This window comes from Penicillium bovifimosum (assembly GCF_028826915.1).
Source record: "Penicillium bovifimosum strain IBT 22155 chromosome Unknown utg000005l_segment0_segment0, whole genome shotgun sequence".
In the NCBI taxonomy this organism is placed as follows: domain Eukaryota; kingdom Fungi; phylum Ascomycota; class Eurotiomycetes; order Eurotiales; family Aspergillaceae; genus Penicillium; species Penicillium bovifimosum.
The window spans coordinates 699,479-713,868 of NW_026622714.1; the positions used below are offsets into that span (position 1 = coordinate 699,479).

A 14,390-nucleotide genomic window follows, 5' to 3' on the forward strand; every position below is an offset into this window, starting at 1 on the left:
GAGAGACAGCGAGAGATGACAACAAACCAAAAACAAAAGACAAGATAGACCAAACCAGCTCAGCGATAGTACTTATCACCCGCATACCCATGACTAGACCTACCACCCCGATAATAATCATCCTCACTCCCCCGACTCCCGCGACTCCCTCTTCGATACCTCCTCTTCTCATCCGCATCAGAGGGCAGATTCGAAGTCGGCGACTCAACATAATGCAAATCATGCGCCGACAACCCCGCATATCTCGACCCATCACGACCAAGCCCATCACTATCCGAATGCCTTCCATGATTAACGCCACGCGACGGACTGCGCGATTGACGGTACCGCTGCTCAGCGGACGCACCAGACCCAGAGCGCCGTTGGTATAGCGGGTCACGATCACGGTCACGGTCATACGAATCGGACATTCGGGGCGTAGACGTCGAGCCAGATCCCATATCGTGAAAGCTTGCATCCGAGGACCGGGGATTCGAGAAAGAGCCCGCGTGGCTGCGACTGGGCTTCGGCTTTGAATCGTCGTAGACTTTGCCGCCGCCTGGATGGGCGCTGTAGGGCTTTCGCTCGCGCTCGATGGGAACCGAGGGGATGGGTTCGTCTTCGTCTTCGTCGTCTGTGACCATGGAGACGGGTCGTGGTCTTGGTTTCTGGGCGGATGCCGGGATGGGGGTTGCGGGGCGGGGACGGCCTCGCTCGTATGAATGGGTGCGCTCCATGGACGGTGCGCTGGTGGAGGTGGAGATGCGCTTTGATTGTGCGGCTTGGGCGCGTTCTTCTTCGGTTATTTCGAGCATGTCGACGCCGCAGTGGAGCATTAGGCGGTCCTCTAGGTCCTCTCTTATTTCGAGGTCGCCGATCTCCGGGAAGAGGCGGCGGGGGATTTCTTTGGGGAACCGCTCTTTCTTGTCATCTGGGTTGTTGATTGGCATGTTCCGGACTGCTCTTTGGAGGCGCTCGTGTTCTCTCTCCGGGTTGGCGAGGATCAGTAATGTGGCCCATTTCTCGAAGCCTTTTGGTGTTAGGCCTGGGGTTTCTGGGCGTGATTTTAGATCTTTTTGGATGAGGTGGTGTTCAACGTCGATTTCGCGGAATAGTCTGGAGAGTGAGGATGTTCTGTCATCGAAAATGTCTGGGTTATATATTGTCAGAATGTGCGACTGAAATGGTGGAACATATCGAAACACCAACCTTGCCATTCATAAGGATCATTTGGACAATGGGTATCTTCATAGAACTTTTGCATCTTATACGGCGGGATAACGAGGGTGTTGCCAGGAGGATAGTCCTCAATCTACCGAAGTTAGCCATCAGCCCTCAGCAGACCAAAAGAGACAAAAAGCACTTACCAAATGCATGGCAATACCACGCAAAAACTGACCCAACCTCTTTGTCGGCTTCCCATCTTCAAACAATTTCCCCCAATACCGCTCTAATGTACTCATTCCCACAACAGTAGCGTCCCGCTCCGGACCCTTCGGCCGCTCCGGTTTATACTGACCGCGTTGCCCGTGATCGTTATTCCCACTCGACAAATAACCATCCACAGCGGCAGGATCCTCAGAAGGGTCCAAAGCCGGTTCTCGACTGAGAGGACTATCACTAGCGTAGCCCTGGTGCGCGTCCGGGAAATCTCTAGTGTAGATATTGTCGGAGGCCGAGCTGGGAGGGGGAATCGAACTGCTTCGCGGCGGGGGTACAGTAGGCGGGGAGCCTGCATGCGGACGCAATGATGCATCGGGTTGCCATGGTGGCTGTTGCGATTGCGAGCGGGGCGGGGGTGTGCCAGATCCTTGTAGATTGTCTAACCCGGTTGTCTTAAGCTGCTGGATCACCGTGGCTGTGATTTGCGATAGTATCTCTGGCGACAGATAGGCGTTAGGCCCACTGTTTTGCACTGCGGAGTTGACTGCGTCGTTTATGTGGCCGGTGCTTGGGTTGGGGGAGCGCTGGCGTGACGGATAGTTGTATGGATCTAGGAATGGCGGGTCGGTCCGCGGCGGCTGCGGTTGCGGCATGTTGAGATATTCTCGTTCGTGGTAGGATGGATGTGCAGGTGTGGATGAGAATCCATATTCGTTTGGATCTGGGTTCATCTTGCCCGGTTGGTACGTATTGTCGGCGTATTCACCCTCATAGTCCATATGCATATCGTTTCTAGATACGCGGACTGGCGCTGAAGGTCACGGCTCTTTGCACAAGAATGGCAGCGGACTGCGCGTCGCAGAGAAATGAATCAGCCGAAGATTCGACGAGGTGCTCGATAGAAGGAGAAAGGTTGCGGAAATATTATGTGGGGATTGGCGGGGGGCGAGTGAAACGTGGTGGCGATCGCTATCGTCACTAACACAAGACGGCCGATTCAAATCTCCTCTTTGTACTCCCTCGACGTCACATTGTGTACGGTCTTCGCTAGACCCAATACTTTAATATATTAAAGTCCCACAGATATTCTGTCAGATTGCTAGTCTCGGCTGAAACGTCCTGATCGACAGTCTACTGAAGCATGCATCTTCCATGCGATGCGTGCATTGCCGCTTGTCTGTACACCTATCAGAGTCGCGTTGGGTACTCCTTTATATTAAGCTATGTCATTGCCAGCTGTCGGCTAAGACCCAACCCTTGGAAGGTTTGATCAGTAGACTATGACTCTTGGAGTTTATCTATCGAAGCATGCCCCAGGGCTGCATATACTTTCCTACATGTGTTCCAATAGTAATACTATCATTTGAATAGAGCAATGCAAATATGCAGGCTCTAATCTCTAGTGATATCAAATACGAGCTAGAGGCAATACGCAAACCTACGACCCTTGTCTTCGTACGGAGACATTATTCTTGCATTATTCTTGAAGTGTCTTACAAATTTACGAACATTGCTACGAGCTGAGAGAGGGGTTATTTTTAGGTGGTTGTGGGGTCAACGGAACCACTGATGTCATAACCATGGTACTATCGCAAGCCGACCCAGGGATTGAACTTCAAATGGGGATAAATGTAAACTCCGCTGGGCTAGGTAGATGAGCCATAAAGCATAAGACTCCATCGAGCATTTTGAAAAAAGCAAAAAAGCAAGGAAAAGCAAAAGCGAAAGCAATCACCACGTCTATCAGGTGCGGACACCGAAGTCTCGGGGAATCCTCGATCATACCGTAAAGTCGTTCGCGAGAAATGCATTCCCTCGAGGCTTCAATTGACAATTAAATAAACGGCTTCTCTTCGAGCGGAGTGCGGTCATCGATCGTGCGATTGCCGGGTGTCCAGCCTGGGGCGGGCTCAGGTTTGGGATAGTGGGCCTATGCGATAGTTGTAAGGAGTATTCTCTGGGGCTCTGGGAATAGAAGTCATGATATAAACTCACCTTGACTTTCGCAAAGCCACCCGCCTTCCTCTTGCCATCTTTTTCCACCGAGCCATCGTCCAGGACGAGAGCTTTTTCAGGCGACTGATCCAACCCAGTCTACATCAAAGACATGGCATGAGTACCCAGGTTTGGCTATAGTTAATGTGTTTTTGATCACTTACCGTGTTATGCCACTCAAGCTGCCTAAGAGAGCCCAAATTAGAGCCAGGGACTGAACCAGAAGTAGGCTCGTTTTTCTCCGCCTCATCCTCGGCACCCTCAGCCTTATCTGTAAGCGCAAGGACTCCGTCCGGGTTGTTGTAATTGAGGGATTGCTCGTATTTCATGCAGGGCTGGCAGATCTAAGGCGAGACAAAATGAGGCTAAGGGAATCCCACATCTGCCGGTCAACGACGAAACTTACCGGGTTATCGCGGATACGCTGATTCCTGGCAAACTGGTCGATGCCACGAATGTGCTTACAACGGAAGCACATCTCTTCACACTTCTGACCGTTGGTGCATGGTAGACACTTAGCTACCAATTGCTTGTGGACGACATCATAGCCACTATCAAATATCGCCTGGCGGAGGTAGTTGAGCTGGTTATTCGAGTATTGAAACTGCGGACGATGCTGTTTGCAGACGCAGCATCTAATTCTGTAAAAGTGAGCAACAGAGAGACCCCCGAGTACATGGCAGATACTGACTCGTTGGGAATGGGCATATGTTCCACACTATCATCTATGTGTTAGCGTATGCTTCTCAGCTCTTTCTGGATTTGGCTAACTGACGCCTCTTTTATTTGTGGCGAGTATCCCCGCGAATAGGGACTCAGGACACCCCCTCGCCGTCGCTGAGGCATGGTGGCCCGATGAACTTGTGTCGTGCTCTGTGCTTCAAAAAGATAAAAGATAGAAGTCAGATAAGGTGCCGTGGGAGAGTAGGTAGATGTTGAAGAAAGAAAGAAAGAAAGAGAGGAAGAGAGGAAGAGAAGGAACATAACAGAACGAATGGGCGTTGTATGTTTGCAATGTGGAAGCTGCGTGGGTTGCTCCTTCCTAATCTGAGATTTTTGAGCTGGCCACTTCGATCATCCCAAATATGCTCTCGTCAACACACCTCTTCACCTTCTACTTTGGCTTCATATTCACTACACAGTACCCGACGACAGGCACCCGGAATATACACCAGAGTGAAGCGAGTCTTTGAAAATGAATGCAAGTCAATCCAGCCAATCTAGCCAATCTGTGATTATCTTCTCATTTATTCCGAGGTGTGGAAGATAGTCAAGGGCGACTGGACAACATTGGAACCAAAGAAATCTGGGTGATCTCATGCGGCAAAGGATGAAAGACACTGTCAATCAAACAATATGAAATTGCATTTTTGCAAGACGCAGAGACAGGCCATTACCATATCAACGCTAGACTCCGAGCCCATCTTGTGGCAGGGTGACAACATCAACGACAAGCACAACAAAGACCTCCAATAGACCGTCGAAAGGAGATGTCCTCTATCATGAAGCGATATTACCTCACTTCAAAGCTATGATATCCCTCCGAAAGTACGCTAGTCCTTCCAGAAAGCCATAGAAGAAGCGGGGCATGATCCCCAAATAGACACATGACACTTAGTCTCTGACTCTGCATTGTTGTGTGTACTCCGTACAACATAGTTAGATAGGGGGTAACATACCATAGTCTCGGTAGGGGCTGGGGTTGGAGCCAAGTAGATCACGGACTACGGAGATTAATACCCAAAGTCCTGGAAGAAGCTAATTTAAAGCAACACACATGGGCACAATTTGAGTCCCGGAACGGCAAGAAGAGGGGCATTCATTAGGTAGACTCCAATGCACTGCCGAAGTACGAAGTATCCGAGACGTCGCGGCCACCTTAGCTGACGATCTAAATATACGCCAGCGGAGCCAGAGTCCCACGCGAATAATGCAGCAAAGGACATAGCCATTGTATGCTCCGTACGCTAGGTAGCATTGAGAACTAGTGCCACCTGGGTGACCGCGTATCTGAAGGGATGTTTATTCGCGTCGTTTTGCTGTTGACACCTTCCCGATGGGCAAAAGCTTCCTATTCCGGAGATGAAATGCAAGGGTAAGTTTTGACTGACGGCGGGACGACCTTGAAGTAAGAAATCGAAGTACTAAAGGGGTTTTCCAGAATTGTTTCGGCCCCTCGTGGGATGTTGAAACGCGATCATCCACTGCACTTACCCGTGGACATCGTAGATCTGACAGTCCCAGCGATCAAGGGGTGCCGCTCCCGTGGCTTCCACGAGTTCTGGAAATTCACACAGACATTCTCGGCGGTTGGAGTGGGCCCAGTTGGTCTTAGTGTCGAAGGTACTCCGTACTCCGTAGTGTGGAAGGTCCAAGGTCTAAATGACCAATCTGGAAATTTGCCAAGCGGCCCAGGAAGTTCATGCCGAACATCCTTCGGTGCATTTATCGGGATTTAGTTGTGGTTTAGTCTCCAGAGAAGGGGGCTGTTAAGGGGGCAACGAGGTCAACAAACCGGGCGGATGTTCGCCCCCGAAGGACCTTCTTTTTGGGATTCTCTGGTCCATCCAAGAACGGCCCCATTTCGAGCCAAAATAGCTACTCGGGGCTGCTTTAGTCGTCATAATATTGGAGCTTTGAAGGTCACATTGCCAGGATGGCCCAGGAACCACCTTCTCGAAGGCCGAAAGAACATATTGACTTCCCGGCAGTTTGGGAAGCAAATAGTCTGCTCGCTATGTGGCGAATCCGCGATCTTCCCCCTATTGCGGCCCTCCGCGGATAGCAGGAACGGGCCTAGATGGGGCCCACCGTGGAGACTTCCGTAGACCCCCGAAGCAACTGGACGACTAGGATGTTGGAAGGAAAAGTTAAGACTTAAGAGGCGTCTTGATGGTCGTCACAGGCGCAACAATTGGATAAAGTGGGCTGCTTTTTATGATAGGGGTCAATGGCATTGTTAGTGCATAAACTCCATTGCACTACTGATCTTTGACTGATGATGGTTGGTTGATGTAGAACATAACTCCACAGCTTCACGAATCATAATTCGAAAGTAAAATACTCCGTAGAGGGGAATTGTACCTCTTTTCTTTCAGTATTTCGTGTACTATCGTACGGAGTACGCGGTGTGTACTCCAGGACGCGTCGATATTGTTCTGTTCCCCAAATAGTACTACTTCTTAAATAACAGTGATGTCCACTGCCGAAGAAAATTGGAGACGAGGTGGAAAATGGGGCCCCTCTGGGTCTGAAACTCGGATTCTGCTCGGTACGGGCCTTGGGGGATTTACGAAGTACCTGACGGAGTAATTCCGTACACACTGACCAAATCAACTCTGTAGAGTGTAGAGATTGAATAGGGGGGAAATGAAACGAAACAAATGAGTGTTAGGAATAGATGACTTATAGAATACAATTTATAGCACGGGTTCGTAGCTTCTAGTCCAATAAACATGGATGACTATGACTGGTCAACCGTATTAGACGCAACCTTGAAAGCAATAGTCAAGCTGGGATCCTTGCGGGCCATAACGGTTGCCCCAGAGTTCGTCCATGGATTCATCCATCTGACAGCATTCCATACTCCGTACCATTTCCCATCCCGCTTCCTACGGGTAATTACATCTCTTTACTGTGTACACAGTAAAACTTGGGCTCCATGATTAACCGTGATCGTCTCTACCTTTTACCATATGCATTTCTCGGAACCGCGAGTATCGCTTGGCTTTGAAATTCTGTGGAGAAACACGGATGGCGCGGTAGGAGACAGTTCTCAGATTGGCTGTGGCTGGTTGATTATGATCCTACTGTTATTTGATTGGAGTCGCTAGAGTGTCCTAACTTTGATGCATTACTCTAAATACCTCAACGCTTTTCCGGTACCTATGGCAACAGAGACTAAAACGCGGCGAGTTTTTGAGTCGGGAGTCGAACAAAGAACTCCGCGTAGCCAGGGGAATTCTCCGGACGCTGTTCCCAATCGGAAACGGCCAGGGGAAATCTACCATCGATCTCCCAAGCATGCATCGATGTACCTACAGAAGGTCCAGACCGCGTACCTTTGAACAAAGAGAGAAAGGAACCCGTCATATGCAGCCCACCAGGTACTTAGATTGACCTGCTTTTACTAGTTATGCCGCGAACCTCTGCGTCCACCCGCGGGCCGCGAACCTAAGTTACTAATTATCTCCCACATGGCCAGAAGCATCGTACTCTGGTATGTGATTGGTCCTGACCAGTCAGAAGATCAGTCAGAAAAGACGAATCGAGACATCTCGCTTCACTCAGAGCTCGGATGCACCAGGAGATCAGATGGCGGGGAAATCAGCCACAGGATGTCCGGCCAAACAATACCCCAGTAGACAGGCCAACGCCGACTACGCGCTGTGCTGAAACTGGGATGACCCGTCAACAAACGAATAATAAGACGGTTGGTGTTTGGGGGGTTTGTGTGAGAAACCACGACTGGCAGACAACCTGATAACTAACTAAAGTCCGAAGGTAGGACATGACATAATGGAGATAACATGGCGATGGAAAAGGATCCTCCTTGCTGTTGTCAGGCAGACCGCGAGTTGGCGGTAGTACGGAGTACATCTTACCTACATCTGGTACATCAAAGGAGAAGTTGGGTACATCTCCGATAGAAGTTGACTCGTACAAAGATCGGTAACCGAGATGGTTAGCGTGTACTTCTGTACTTCGTACTCGAGTTGAGATGTCTTTGTTTTGAATGCAAGACGATCATGAGAGATCATTAATGATAGTCGTGGAGTGATACATGTCGTTCGAGGCAACCAATTCCAGGGCTCGAGGCAAATAAATTACCAACGCGGCCCAACCCTTTCCGAGAAGCCCCAGACAGTTGCAGACTAGGGCTGCGTGGGCAACGGTTACAGGCTGCGCACAATTATTTGTATGCCCAACCTCCTCAATTATCAGGCGCCGTGCATCCACAGCGGTCAGATGATAAAAACACTGAGGGAATTACTCGTAGTGATATCCAGCTATGTATGATGGAACAATCACAACATCCGGTTTATGTGTAGAATTGGTTTCAATCCCTCAATTTCGACTAGCGATCGAGAGAGACTTTTATTTTTCCTTTCTTTTTCAAAGCAACTGTTATTACGTCGATGTAAATGTTTTAGGTCCGGGGGGGGGACTTGTATGGTAAAATAAGGTACATAAGGTACCGTTTCCACAATGGGGTCCCATTGGATGAGACGGGAACAACCCGTTATTTGGGCAATTTCTATTGGATCTAGCCTTCTTGGTTTTTAATTTTTGCTTTTTGGTTTATTTTCGTATCTTCAGTTTATTTTCTTTTATCCTCTAATAGTAAAGGATGTATTATTGGCGTATTCGCGATTCTCCTCATAAAACACAGACCCAGATCCCCCCCTCTCTCTATGCGCCTTATGTGTGCGATGTCGCTTTTATTTTCATACTTCTTTGATTCTTTTTCCTCTGATTCTTTGACACACTGACACTCTTATATTCTACTTCTATTCTATCCTATCTATATACTGAAGTGACCTCATTCTCGAAATCGATTTTCGCCACGGTGGGCTGATCTGCAACGACCTAAAGTCGTTAATTTACCGTCCCCACGGCCCCGTCTACATAGGAGCTCAAGCTGTCACCGTGTCAGGGGCTCACCCTCGGCCCTCAGATCCTCCAGTTTCCACCAGGACGGGTCTCCTCCTATTTTGGATTCTCGTTTTTTCTTTTTATTGCATCGTGCCCGGTCTTCACTCCTTCCAGATCGCCCACTACATGATAACCGTCACTCCCCCTCCAACTACTTCGTCACTCCTTACCTTCTGTCAATGGAAACTCAATACTCTGGCTCACACTGATACTTGGACATGATCGCCTGCTGCAATTGATCTCCTACATACATAACACTCACTTGGGGGAACCCTACGAATCATTAACCCCCCTCTACCTAATTGTGAGCCCGTTTGATCGAATCTTTTGAGAATGCCGAGAAGCTGACCTGGAACTCCGCAGACCCCTCCTACATTCTTCTTTGATCTGCTGGCCAGAGCTGAAGAGATATCACCATGACCGTCACATATGATACTCCCCCTCGTGGGTCACATACCTCCATGGCAACCCTCGAGGATCGCTTTGAAGTGATCAAGGAGGTTGGTGATGGAAGCTTCGGTAGCGTTGCCGTCGCACGTGTACGGACCGCCGGTGCCCACATTGCCCGGAGAGGAACTATGGTATGGAATGACGAGATTGGCGGTATACTGCAGTTTCGCTGACACATTCCGTTAGGTCGCGATCAAAACCATGAAGAAGACATTCGATTCATTGGGTCCTTGTTTGGACCTGCGAGAGGTCATTTTCCTCCGAACATTACCAATTCACCCCCACCTCGTTCCCGCCCTTGACATCTTTCTCGATCCCCTCTCCCGCAAGCTGCACATCTGCATGGAATACATGGATGGCAACCTATACCAACTGATGAAGGCCCGTGACCAAAAGTCCTTCGAAGGCAAGCACGTCAAAAGCATTCTATATCAGATCTTATCGGGTCTGGACCACATCCATGCACACCACTTCTTCCACCGCGACATTAAGCCCGAGAATATTCTCGTGTCGACCTCCGCCCCCAATGATTCCGCCTTTAGCCGCTACTCTAACCTTGTCACTCCCCCTCCACCCCTCCCGTTTACACTGTGAAGATCGCCGATTTTGGTCTTGCACGTGAGACTCACTCTAAACAACCATACACGACATATGTCTCTACCCGTTGGTATCGGGCACCGGAAGTGCTTCTGCGAGCAGGAGAATATTCGGCCCCGGTCGATATGTGGGCAATGGGCGCTATGGCAGTCGAGATTGCTACCTTGAAGCCACTCTTCCCCGGAGGTAACGAGGTGGACCAGGTCTGGCGCGTGTGTGAGATTATGGGCAGTCCCGGAAACTGGTACAGTAAGTCGGGTGCAAAGATTGGTGGAGGTGAATGGCGGGAGGGATCACGCTTGGCTCACAAGCTGGGTTTCACATTCCCTAAGATGGCACCCCACGCGATGGAATCCGTCTTGCAGCCCCCACAGTGGCCCGCGGCTTTCAGTGAATTCGTCACTTGGTGTCTCATGTGGGATCCCAAGAATCGCCCAACGTCTACCCAGGCGTTGAACCACGAGTACTTCGCCGATGCGGTTGATCCGGTGCGTCCCAAGTCCTCAACCTCAGCGCGACTCCTGGGTCGCAAGCAGTCCGAGAAGAGCTTCAAGTCTTCGACTCTTTCTCCTGGTGACTCCCCTACATTGTCTTCTAAGCCTTCTTGGTTCCGGCGATCGTTGGTAGTTCGGTCAGGCAGCCCTGCGCCTGCTTCTGAGGATAGCCCTGTCCGGCAATCGGCCGTCACGCAAGTCTCTGTGCCTGAGATTCAGCCTGTCAAGCCGCGTCCCGCAAATCCTAAGCGGGCTACTTGGGCAAGTGGTGCGCCAATGCCAATCCTTCCTTCTATCCGCCCTGTCTCTCCCCTCTCCAACTCTGTCACTGCCCAGGCGAACGTGACCGCGGCGCACAGCGAGTCCACCAAGTCTTCGGAGACTTCTGCAAGCGCAAAGATCGGTCGTCAATTGTCTGTCAACTCCCATGGCAATCACTATTCGGATGCCAATCGTCAAGAGGCCGAACGGATGCTCAATGGCTCCGGGAGCAACACTCCAACCACCAAGGAGAGCTTCTTTTCCCATCTTCGCAAGCGCGCCCGCAGACTGTCTGGACGCAACCAATCTGCACCCACCGATGACGTCGAGGCCAACGCGGGTTGCATCCCTTGGTCGAACCGTTCGTCGATGGCTCTCGACGGGCCTACCAGTGACCCAAAGCAAGGTTCCGACTTGAGCGAGCTGGACAAGGCTCTCCAGGGTGTCAAGTATTCTCTGGACTCATCCGCGCTCGGCAACGTCCCGGTGCATCTGCACAATGGTGCTGACGGCAACACCATCAAGCGTCAGTCAATGCCTCAGGCCACTGGCAACAACGTTGCTCCAATCTCCAGCAGGACCCGCCGTGCCATGCAGATGTCTACCCACCCGGTTCACCGTTACGAGACCCCCGAAGAGGAGGATGAGTTGCTCGATGAAGTGTTGCATTCCGCCAGCAAGGCAGCTAGACGCCTCGCCCAGTCACAGTCCACGAGCTCTGATTCTCACAGCGGTGCTCACCGCCAGTCGGAGAACTCCCGCACACAGCATAACCCCTATCCCACACCGTCTCCGACGGCCAAGGAGTGTGCTACGTTTGGGCAGCAGTCGACACCGAGCAAGCTCAACTTGCACAAGCTTGATCACGCGATGGCACACCGTCATTGGCCCACTCCTCCTTACGAAGAGGCCGAGCTCCACAACAAGAAGTCTGACTACTTCTCTCGCGGATCCAACTTCATCTAGGTGAACTATCATCTTGAACTACATCACATCCTTTTCGATTGCGAAAAGTACAAAATTCTGGCGAAATTGCACAAAGATGGAGCAATCTTGCTCAAGGCGTATGGGTTCGGTAATTGCTTTTCTTTCCAAGGTCTGGCCATATGGAGGGTGTTTTCTCTTTTTCATTTTCACTGGGCATTGGGTTGGCAGCCCTCTTTGCAAGTTCCTCATTTTCCCCTTCATACCCCTACAGGCCTTTTTATAGATCCATCCGGGCCTCGTTTGTTTCCTTATGGAGTCCTTTCATTTTTGTTACCATTTACCAGAGGCGTGTTCTTTCCTTGACATTTGATACCACATGCGCGAGTCGCATTTTACATACAGGCATATACATCCCCCCCTACCTGCTCTTCCCTCTACCCTCTTTTCATCCGAATTATCTGATCTCGGACATGCACATCCTTCTTGATGGATATTGCGCTCTTTTCCTTTTGTCCATATTAATTCCCTCTTTTCCCCCTCACCACCGACTTGTACATTGTCCGCCTACTGGCCTCCCCCATTCTTCTTGTCTATATTTTTTCTACCATTTATTACCCTGCATTTTCATACATACTACTGCACTTATCATCCCCCCTGCCTCGCTTCCCTGTACCACTTGCTCTCCCTCCGATATACTGGCTTGGATCCAGTTCGTCCTATACTCTTGTAATTTACCTCACCTTTGGCATTGAGCCATGTCCATACATAGACCTCACTACATACAATTGAACTGATAAAGACATACCGTTTGCACTTGGTAAAATTTACTCGAAGAATACCTCCCAATCACGTTGAGGGTCAACCAATAAGGGTACATAGTACGGAGTAGGCCTGCGAAGATAGACCGATAACAGCGGAACAACGATCATCCGCCCATCAAGATTTCCTGATTGAGACTGCTCTGCTTGACTCTAGCGACGTTTTTCCCTTCCGCTCAATTGCTTACCAGTACCACCTGACCAGTCGACGTCAGACTGGCATAAGCTTTCAGCCCATCCAATCAATCCACTACAGATCCAACAGGCGCTTCCGACAAGCACGTCTCGCAAATAGCGGGCCGATCACAAATCTGAACCGCCCACCAACAGCTTGAAGATAAACCTCGCGCAGCCGATCTACCGGTACATATCAGCAGAAAAAGACATATCCATTTCACAGGAATCACAAACAACTCCACCACCAAAATGTCGAACCAAAGACAAGCCTCCTCGGCCTCGCAAGTCCCCCACCTCTCGCCCGCCGAACTTTCCTACCTCTACACCTCCCTCAGCCTACCCAAGAACCCCATCCGACCAGACGGCCGCTCACCCACACAATTCCGGCCCCTTTCAGCAGAGACCAACATCCTGCCTGGCACAAACGGCAGCGCGCGCATCGGCTTCGCAGACGGCACGCAAGCGATCGTAGGCGTCAAAGCCTCAGTTGAGAAGACCATTCTCGCGGCCGACACGCTCGACTCACGGAGTCTGGCGCAGCACGGCGATGCGCTGAACCGCGAGGGCGAGGAGGGTTCCGCGGCTGTCTCGGGGCAGGGCGAGTGGGTGCAGATGTCGATTGAGATCCCCGGGTACCGGGATGATGATGCCTTGCCTGTGTTTTTGGGCGAGATGATGAGGGAGAGTTTGGTTGGGTCTGTTGCTGGTGGTTCGGAAGAGGTAAAGGAGATGGCGGGAGGTTTGAAGGGGAGGCTTGTTATCAACAAGCGGTGGCATTGGCGGTTGTATATTGATGTAAGTTTGTCTCTCACACTGCGCTCTGCATGCTGGATGCTGGATGTCCTTGATCCGGCTTCAAATTTGAATTCGATATTGTCAGGATGGGTCAGATCACAGCTAACGTGTATATCAGGTTTTGCTACTCTCCCAACCGCTCGCATACCCCCTCCCACTCCTCTCACTCACAACCCACCTCGCCCTACTCAGCACCAAGCTCCCGAAACTCAAGTCCACAGGCGAAGAAGACCCCTTCTTCGACGACGACTGGGCTGTCGCCGAGTACCTCTACCCGCGCTCCAACAAGCAATCCTCCCCCTCAGACGCACCTACATACCCCGTCCGCCCACCTGTAACGCTGCTCGTGATCGCCGTCGGCGAGAACGTCATCTTCGACCCCAACCGAGAGGAAATCGCCGTCGCAGATGCAGTGCTGGCTATATCCATTACGCGCAGCAGTGATTCGGAGAACATGAAATTGCTCTCTATCCGATCAATCGATCCCCCCTCCCGCCTGACCCAGCCTGGTATCCCCAATTCCGAGAATGTGAATATGCTCGGTGGTCCGCCGGCATCTAGCAATCAGTCCGGTGGGCAGGAGGAGGTTGGTGGTGTGTGGCGCCCGCGTCGGGGTGGAGTTCAGCGCAGTGTTATTACGCGTATGATCAAGACTGTGCTCCAGAAGGGCGGCGTTGGTGAGGAGGTTATCCAGGGCCTTGAGGGGGTTAAAGTTGAATGATTTTGAATTCTCGTGGTCATGTATGAAAAGTACAGTACAGCATGGTTGTTACAGTTGCGACTTTGATGTCTCATTTGACGAGTCGCTTCTTTCCCGGAGTTCGGAAAAAAGCGTTGTTTTCTTATTGAATCGTTTCTG

The 14,390-nt window shown here is 50.8% G+C and overlaps 5 protein-coding genes across 5 annotated transcripts; 3 read left to right on the top strand and 2 right to left on the bottom strand.

Annotated features, from left to right (window-relative positions):
* Positions 1-59: 59 nt before the first annotated feature.
* N7515_005427 (uncharacterized protein) lies at positions 60-2,147 on the bottom strand (the record flags this gene model as incomplete). Its single annotated transcript, XM_056666171.1, has 3 exons — positions 60-1,129; positions 1,189-1,291; positions 1,347-2,147. 3 exons carry the CDS (start codon positions 2,145-2,147, stop codon positions 60-62), a joined length of 1,974 nt encoding a protein of 657 aa, XP_056519767.1.
* A 1,049-nt stretch (positions 2,148-3,196) lies between these two features.
* N7515_005428 (uncharacterized protein) lies at positions 3,197-4,203 on the bottom strand (the record flags this gene model as incomplete). The annotated part of the gene is made up of 6 exons (XM_056666172.1): positions 3,197-3,292; positions 3,358-3,456; positions 3,522-3,701; positions 3,764-3,992; positions 4,049-4,075; positions 4,133-4,203. The coding sequence occupies 6 exons, from the start codon at positions 4,201-4,203 to the stop codon at positions 3,197-3,199; spliced, it is 702 nt and encodes a 233-aa protein (XP_056519768.1).
* Positions 4,204-9,428: 5,225 nt separating this feature from the next.
* N7515_005429 (uncharacterized protein) lies at positions 9,429-10,056 on the top strand (the record flags this gene model as incomplete). The annotated part of the gene is made up of 2 exons (XM_056666173.1): positions 9,429-9,593; positions 9,649-10,056. 2 exons carry the CDS (start codon positions 9,429-9,431, stop codon positions 10,054-10,056), a joined length of 573 nt encoding a protein of 190 aa, XP_056519769.1.
* Positions 10,057-10,184: 128 nt separating this feature from the next.
* On the top strand, positions 10,185-11,780 carry N7515_005430 (uncharacterized protein; the record flags this gene model as incomplete). Its single annotated transcript, XM_056666174.1, has 1 exon — positions 10,185-11,780. One exon carries the CDS (start codon positions 10,185-10,187, stop codon positions 11,778-11,780), a length of 1,596 nt encoding a protein of 531 aa, XP_056519770.1.
* A 1,205-nt stretch (positions 11,781-12,985) lies between these two features.
* N7515_005431 (exosome non-catalytic core subunit RRP42) lies at positions 12,986-14,252 on the top strand (the record flags this gene model as incomplete). The annotated part of the gene is made up of 2 exons (XM_056666175.1): positions 12,986-13,531; positions 13,650-14,252. The coding sequence occupies 2 exons, from the start codon at positions 12,986-12,988 to the stop codon at positions 14,250-14,252; spliced, it is 1,149 nt and encodes a 382-aa protein (XP_056519771.1).
* Between the last annotated feature and the right edge of the window lie 138 nt (positions 14,253-14,390).